The sequence below is a fragment of the Pseudophryne corroboree genome, chromosome 5 (genome assembly GCF_028390025.1).
Source record: "Pseudophryne corroboree isolate aPseCor3 chromosome 5, aPseCor3.hap2, whole genome shotgun sequence".
Taxonomy (NCBI): Eukaryota; Metazoa; Chordata; class Amphibia; order Anura; family Myobatrachidae; genus Pseudophryne; species Pseudophryne corroboree.
In genome coordinates, this window is record NC_086448.1 from 699939456 (window position 1) to 699947742 (window position 8287).

Genomic DNA, 8287 nt, shown 5'->3' on the forward strand with positions numbered 1-8287 from the left:
ATGTGATATGTTTTGTCCATCGGAATATGAGTCCATAAAGAAGTGTTTGATGGTTATTATTCTATTTCATTTGATTTTATATTCGATTTTATAGGTGGTTTTATGTTTGATTTTGAAATGGACTTTCAAAACGAACAAGAAACCACTAGTGCAAATCGACACGCATAAAATCGAATACAAAATTGGTAATTAGCAAATATAACCGATAATTACTAACCCCACTAGTCTTCATCGACACCCTGAAGACCTCATCTTATATGGGAGGTTTTATTAAGAATTTCTTGGTCCTTGGGATACCTTTTTATTTTATTGGAATAGAATGCATATGCAGGGATTTTGCCATTGCAAAAACTTTTCATTGTTGACAACACTGCCCTCTATTGGCTAGATGAAACTAAGGCACGCCATTAAAATTTAACCCAAAATGAGGAACATAACAATTAGGCATTTTCTTTTTATAAAATAAATTCAAATATTTTCAGTATTCACCTACACTTTTATTTCTCATATCAATATATTCTGCCAGCTTATTTTAATGTCTTTATGCCAATATATCTCGCCAATATTGGGTGCCATAAGTTATAGAAAAAAAAATCATGGTTCTTATATTGGTTATATTTCTAGCTTTTTAATTATTATTAATAATCATAATAATAATAATAATAATAATAATTATTATTATTATTATTATCATCTTTTATATATAACGTGCCACTAGTGTTCTAAAGCGCCGCACCTAGGGCATAGATCCCATAATGTAAGACCATTAGACAGTTATAGACAGGTTTACAGTTCTAAGTACACATATTTATATGATTACAACCCGCAAGCTGAAGAGACAAGAGAGAGGACCCTGCTCATGTGAGCTTACAATGAGGGTGTTTACTAGAGAAATGATAATATTGCCACCTAGACCCATTTTTACCTACCAGTCTGGCACAATACCAGATAGGAGACAGCCTGACCAGATTAGCACCTTCCCCACCCCTGAGTTTTCTTCTGTCACTTAAGGCCTAAAGTCTTCTGGCTCCGTATTTGTGTTAAAAAATGCATGTAAGGATGCCAATGCAATGTAAATGTGCCCGCGTGCATTTGTTACTAGCGTTTGTGAGATCATTGGAGGCCAAGTCAGCTCCCCCAAAGCATTCAGTAACACAACCGAATGCAACACGGTTTGAAAATGTGCGCCCAATCACAACACAGCTGAATGCCAGTGGCTATAGGGTCACTGAAAACATTTTTTTTTATTCTTAGACCTCATTACATTAGCATTAAAACCAACACCAGTAATACACATATAACTAACGTCAGTGAGTTTGAGGCTGAAAGTTTGGTTTTTCGACACAGATATGGTAGGTTTAGGAAGACTTTCATTTTATGCAGATTTCATGTCCTGGGTTTTCATGTTAATGTTCTTAGAGTCCAACATTCACCAGATTCCTCAGGAATGGATCTTTTACCAGCAACAAAAATATGCATTGCCTAATTTGGTGGCAGCAATGAAATGTATCTTTATTTCAAAAGCTGCTAATCACCTTATGATTGCTATTTATTCTATCACCTCCCTCATCATTGGCATCCTACTGGTATCACCTTCCTTATGATCACTATTCTAGCAAACTCAGGATTACAAAAACTATAGAACTTTTTAACCTCTTTCCTACAGGAGATCCCAGAGAAGGGGATGAAGTGGGAGCTTTAGGGGTGTAGTGCTGCAAATTGAGTAATTATTGCCACCTCTGCTGTGCAATGTCACAATTTGTGCCGTGACGCACATGGGCTGCAATTAACTACAAATTGTCTTGTTAAGCCCCCTGTCACTAGAGATGGTGGGTTACTTCCTGAACTCAGAAGTGTCTGGTAGACAGTCGTGGATCTGCTGAAGGAGTGTTTGTGTGTGTGTCTGTGTGTGATCCTTCTTGGATTCGCGACTGTCTACTATTCTACTACCGCTGGACTCTGTATACCAGGGTAGCAGCACTTCAGGCTGAGAGTAACAACATGCAATAAATCGCACCAACCAATCAATTCCATTTAGTAGTCTTAGTTAAAACCCACAACAATTAAAGCTCAAATGAGATTGGTTACTCCGGGCTGAAGTATTTTTATAGCTTTCATAAACACCGCTTTTAAATAAGCATGGTCTACATCACTGCACCGCGTGCATTCCTGTAAGTATAGTCTTGTATGAGATATGGTGTTCAAACAAGATGCAGGAGAGTGATCAAATAATAATGTACTTATTTGATGAAGAAGAACTAATGCTTTTAAAATGACACATGAATGTTAGATGCTGCACCAGTAGGGTCTCATTCTGAGTAGAACAGTGATGCTGACAATGGTTTCTCCATTCACAGCACTGAAAAGTCCACTTGTGAGGGACATTAGCGACACTTAAACAGGAAAGTAAATTGTCTTTTCTGGAAAAAAAAAACTGCAACAAATGAAGGGAAAAATTTGCAAACAGCAATTACCAAACAGACCGTCACTGGGGAGAGAAAGAAATGCTCTAAGGGGCCAATTTAGCAGTCTTCACAAAATTTTGACCCAATTTCCAAATTGGTCCAGGGGAACAAAAAGCGGTTTATTGCTTTCATTATCACTGTTCCGGCTGTGGGTCTCGGCAGTACAACTACACATGCACATAGAGAAACTCGTGTGAAGAGGAAGGGGAGGAGCTCCAAATCACTGTGGAGGGATCAAAGTGGATGTTCATGGCTTTACAGACTTTCAAAAAAACATGTGTCCCTAAATATAGTATAACTTATTATACACAGAATATAATTTCACAAATTGTCTTTCTCTTGGTAAGTTTAAGATATTAAGGGGGAATTCAGTTCACTGCGACATACTGCCACGATATTCTGCTGCACACACTAACTTTATGCCATTAGCAAACATTGCTCATTTTTCTGCAAAGCAAAATTGGTGATGATACTGGTAGCGAACTAGTTTTGCCGGCCCGCTCCAAATGCACTTTGCGGCCATCTTGCTGAATAGAATCCCCCCCCCCCCCCCGAATATTGCTTAATTCTGTCCATAACACTATAAGCATTGTTTAAGTATAAATTATATGGATAAGGGGCCCACCAAACATTTCTAAAATACTGATCTGGGATGGAGAAAAAACAAATTAAAAAATACAACGCTTCACCTGATTCATATTCGCCCTTTTATCCAAGTTCTCTATTTATTAGTTTTTTTTTTTTTTTTATATTAATAAACATCAGAAAACTTTAAAAGTTTTCTTATTAAAGGTGCACTACCAAATAAATAGGACAAGATTTTACTATGGTTTCCCTTCCGCTAGCTGTAGCTTCATTGGTTGCTCCCTTCCCCTTAGAGCCCAAGTAGACTACAGCTTCTGATTGGTCGGCATGCTTACAACCGGCAGCAGTACCCTAGGAGAAGTGGTTGCAGGTAACATCACTTTAGTAAAAACAAATGTAGGGGTATATTTGTTAAAGTGCAGGTTTATAGAAGTTGAGAGGTTGTCCATAGCAACCAATCAGATTCTACTTATTATCTTATAGAAGGTGCTAGATAAATTAGTAGAATTTGATTGGTCCACTTCTATAAACCCACACTTCAGTAAATGTACCCCTAATCTAAGTTGTAATGCAGCTTTATTCCTGACTTAATGTTGTTACATATTTTTAGAAAGGTGGGTTCTTATTAGTGTGTATTAAGATTGCATTTTGATTGTTATTATTTTGTACCAGGTTTCATTATATATATATCCATAATTGAGAACAAAAAATGTAATTACTATTTTACATTTAATTTTGTCTTTTCATTTTTACCATGTCCCCCCCCCCCCCACTTCCATAATGATACACATCTAGATAGCCATGTAGAAGCGTAGAAGCATAACAGAAACTCACTAATAAAATTTGTGTTGTTACAGAGGACAACTATGGGACGGATGGGAAGGTTAACCTGCCAAATTTCACAGAGGATGTAGACTTTAAAAGACTGGAAGATTTGTACAGCGTAAATGAAAGTTTTTATGGCTACAGAGACAACTATAGGCTTAGTCCGGATGACTGGGCTAATTACTTGAAGGATGTAGATAGAGTTTTTGCACTGCTGAACAGTATCCCTAAAAAAGTTTCCAGAAATACAATTGCAGTTGCACCAACTTCTGAGTCTTCTGATACTCCAGCTCTGATGGGAATATCCTCTGGTGACTCCGAAGATGAATTTAGTGGTGTAGTTGCAGAAGAAAGGGAACCTAAAATGGCAGCAAACTTTGGTGTCTTGAATTTGAGCACAGTAATATTTAATCACAAGAAAAAACTTGAAAGAAACAACGATATTCCTGAGGGAAAAATAATTAACCAGGCACACTGGAGCTACAGAGATACAGAAAGACGGACTGACCGTGTCCCTTTAGATACCTATGAAATGGACTTCAGTGGCAATGGGTTCATGGAATTGGAGTCCAAGAATACTTTAAATATTCAGACTATTAGCTATGTCTCTAAAGAAACTCAAAAACATCATAGTAGTCATACAAGCGAAGATATTTTTGAAGATCAGATTTACCTTCCCATAGACTCCGTGACTCAGCAGTTAAAAAAAATCTCCATTACAGATCAGTCCTATGACTCTGAAGACCAAGAAAGCACAATAGTCATATCTACAGAGGATTCTCCAGGCGAGACTAACACAGACTTTGATGTAGAAGGCAGTGCCTCGCTCCTGATCTCTTCTAAATAAACCAATATACACGACAATAAAAGAAAACAAACCCATAACTGTGGCACTTGACATTCCAGATTTGGCGCAGTTACACCTTCTCGTTAGTTGATCCGAGTTTATGCTAATGGTCTTTGCATATCATTTACCATATAATACTTGATGATTACATTAACACATCACAAAGTTTGGCATGGTGTTAACACATCGTTTTTTTTTTTGTTTTGTTTGTTTTTTACATTTCCTTCTCTTCACTGTTTGGGCTCATGCGCTTTTGTTTCTTTAAACACAGATGATTATATCCCCACTATTTTTTGTTATTTTATTTTCTAACCACTGGAATTTCTTAAGTAAACTAATATTGCACTTTTTAAAGCATTTTAAGCGTGACCACCATGTATATCCCTTTACTTTCCATTCTAAATCCTGCAGGTGTTGCGCACAGATGTGCCTTATCAATTTGAAATTACATTTTGAGATATATATATATATATATACACACACATTGATAATTAAGAGATAAATGGTAACCAATATTAATTAACTGTTTATTAATATTGAGCTAAGTCAGGTAGTTATTTTCAGTAGCAAATGTGGCACATATTTAAATAAAATAAAAAACATGCAGTAATTAGGGCAGGCTATATTGTTGTACTTCATTTACTGGCCTGAATAAATATACACATTTACCAAATACCTCAAAAAAATGTTTTATTAACCCTTACAGGAGAAAATCTTTTTTTTTCGGGTTTTTGTCAAACTGTGTTGTCAGTGCAGTTAGATCTTCATCACAATCGTCCTGACGTGGTCTATGTACATATGCTAAAGTTACTTGTTGTTGTGCACGTCATGTATGTGACGACAGTATTTATGGTCATGAAGGCCATTTTTTTTTTTTATTGTAAATAGATTTCAGATTAATAGGATTTGTTTTGTGTTTTTTTTAATCATGTATAGTATTCTGTTATACTTTTATAGAACAACTCTGACTTCAGGAAAGTCACGAAGCAACATTTCTTCAAATAAAAAATGGGCTTTAATTTTACAAATTCAAAACTGTATTATAGTGGTTTTATTGTGTTGTTTTTCAAATTGATGCGTTTATATACACATTCATTTTTGTTATAAACAGTACGGTATTACTGAATAAAGCTGTTATTTTCAGAGAAACCTGCAATCTTCATCAGTGCTGACTGGAATGGTCTATATAATGTACCGTCATCTACAAGTCCATGGGGATCATTCCGAGTTGATCGCTCGCTGCCGATTTTCGCTGCACAGCGATCAGGTAAAAAAATGACAAAACTGCGCATGCGTATGCACCGCAATGCGCACACGCGCCATACGGGTACAAAGGGCATCGTTGCTGTGCAATGCTTCTAGCGACGAATCTATTCGCACAGCCGATCGCAAGGAGATTGACAGGAAGAGGGCGTTTATGGGTGTCAACGGACCGTTTTCTGGGAGTTATTGGGCAAACGCAGGTGTGTCCAGGCATTTGCAGGGCGGGTATCTGACGTTAATTTCGGGACCTCCGTCGCTAGAATCATCGCACAGGATAAGTAACTACAGGGCTGGTCTTGTTTTGCACAAAATGTGTTTGTGTTGCTCGGCTGCACATGCGATCGCCCACTTGCAAAGCGAAAATACACTCCCCCGTGGGGGGCAACAATGTGTTTGCACGGCTGCTAAAAGTAGCTAGCGAGCAATCAACTCGGAATGAGGGCCCATGCCTTACACTGGAAGGTGCTAATTACTATGCCATGTTAATCTCTGCTTCTGTTTAGCAAGTGGAATACACTGCAGAGATCACCATGAGACGCGGTCCATCTTTGCTTATTACTAGGTGACAGTCTACCAGCCCTGCTATTCCCACTTCTTTTTTAATTGCAGAACCATAATTTGGATTAAAAAAAGAAAAATAGTTCTAACACACATATGAAAATGTGTTTTAACTCCATTTTGATTTTTTGATCCAGAATGTTGTGCTGCAAGCTAGATTTAGAGCCTGATTCTGAGATAAATTCTGAAAACTCCTATGACGCACGCATTACCTGTGTGTAAGCACAAACGTCTGACTGTTATCGGGGGCACGATACATCAAGCATCGTATTTTGCATGATACATCCTGTAACTCATTGCAAGCATAGCGGCATTTACTAATGCCATATGCCTGAATACAATCACAAAGGGCAGCTTTCCCGATAAGAGCTATTGGCCACACCATCTAAAATACCAATGGCATGTATATACAAGGTGATTCAGAAGTTGCAGTACACCCCTTTGTTTCAAAAACTGTGCAGGAAATGGGAAAGCTGAAAATCCAGTAAGGTATGGGTGAGGTGGGCTTTCTTTTAGGGTATGTACCGAATCAGAATTTGCTGAAAAGTTTATTGCTGCAAACATTTGAAATAGCAGTTATGGTTCAAAAGTTACAACACTTTTTTTTGTTGTGCTGCATTGTGGGCTCTTCATGAAGGATGCCAAAACCATTGTTGAGGTTGTCTCGTCAGTAGCACTTTTTGGATGACCACTCCGTAACTTGTCAGCCACAGTCCCATTTTCTTGGAATTTGGAAATTAGGCACCTGACAGTGTTATGTGAAATTGGAGGTCTTTCTGGGTGCCAGTTGTTAAAATCTGCAGCTATGACATGTTAAACTTTGTTCTCCAGACATCAAATGACCTCCATTCTCTCCTCTTTTGTCAAAGCCATCTTCAGTTACCTGCAACAAAAAAGTGTTGTAACGTTTGAACCATAACTGCTATTTCAAATCTTTTTGAAGCAATAAACTTTTCAGCAAATTTGGATGTTGTTTGACATGTTACACGACCCCCTTTCCATTTGAAAAAACGGACTTAGATTCAAGATGGCTGATTTCAAGATGGCGCCCATGTTCGGTACATACCCTAAATGGTAGCCCACCTCACTCATACCTTACTGGAGTATTCAGTTTTTCCATTTCCTGCAGTTTCTGAAACAAAAGGGCGTACTGTGACATTTGAATCTCCCTGCAGTATTAATAGGTGCCACGACTTGCACAGGGAAGATCCAGGGGGAGAGGGCAGTCTTTTTTTTTTTTTCACAAAGAGACAATGACAAAAAACTGCTATAAAGCGCCTCAAATTCTAATAACAAAGTATGTGGATGTTATAATTGGAATTGCTCTGCCACTTGCGCTGCCACAGAACACTGTGTAAGTGTTCAATTAGAGATAAGTATAAAAAGGAAAAGAAATGGCTGCGCAATGTGTTAGGGCAATATAAATAAGAGCTGACGTGTAGGCAATAAGAAATGATTTATTATACTAATAACATTGGATTTAACACATTAAAATCAATAATCCAACTGATGCAAGAATTGTTAAAAAAACAGATTGTGGATGCAAATCACCTTGATGTTATAAATATATAAGCTGGAGGTTAAAACTTAGTATTGATGAGGAAACAAGTCCAATATCATCTCCATATAAATGTCCACAGTCAAATAAGCGGCTGATCAATAAATGTCTGATGTTAAATGCCGTAATTACGATCTCAGTGCAGCAATGGAAACTACTGCTGTATAAGTAAATGTATACCTCTTC

At 37.6% G+C, this 8287-nt stretch overlaps 1 protein-coding gene across 3 annotated transcripts in view; it reads left to right on the top strand.

Moving 5' to 3' along the window:
- SULF1 (sulfatase 1) overlaps positions 1–5792 on the top strand; it is a 150358-nt gene extending 144566 nt beyond the window's left edge. For 2 of the 3 annotated variants that reach the window (XM_063923881.1, XM_063923882.1), the window contains one exon: positions 3908–5792. In XM_063923881.1, the coding sequence (XP_063779951.1) occupies positions 3908–4722 (815 nt within the window). In that variant the 3' untranslated portion in view covers positions 4723–5792. The remainder of the gene's footprint in view (positions 1–3907) is intronic. The other variant, XM_063923883.1, reaches the window with a different exon arrangement.
- Positions 5793–8287: the final 2495 nt, after the last annotated feature.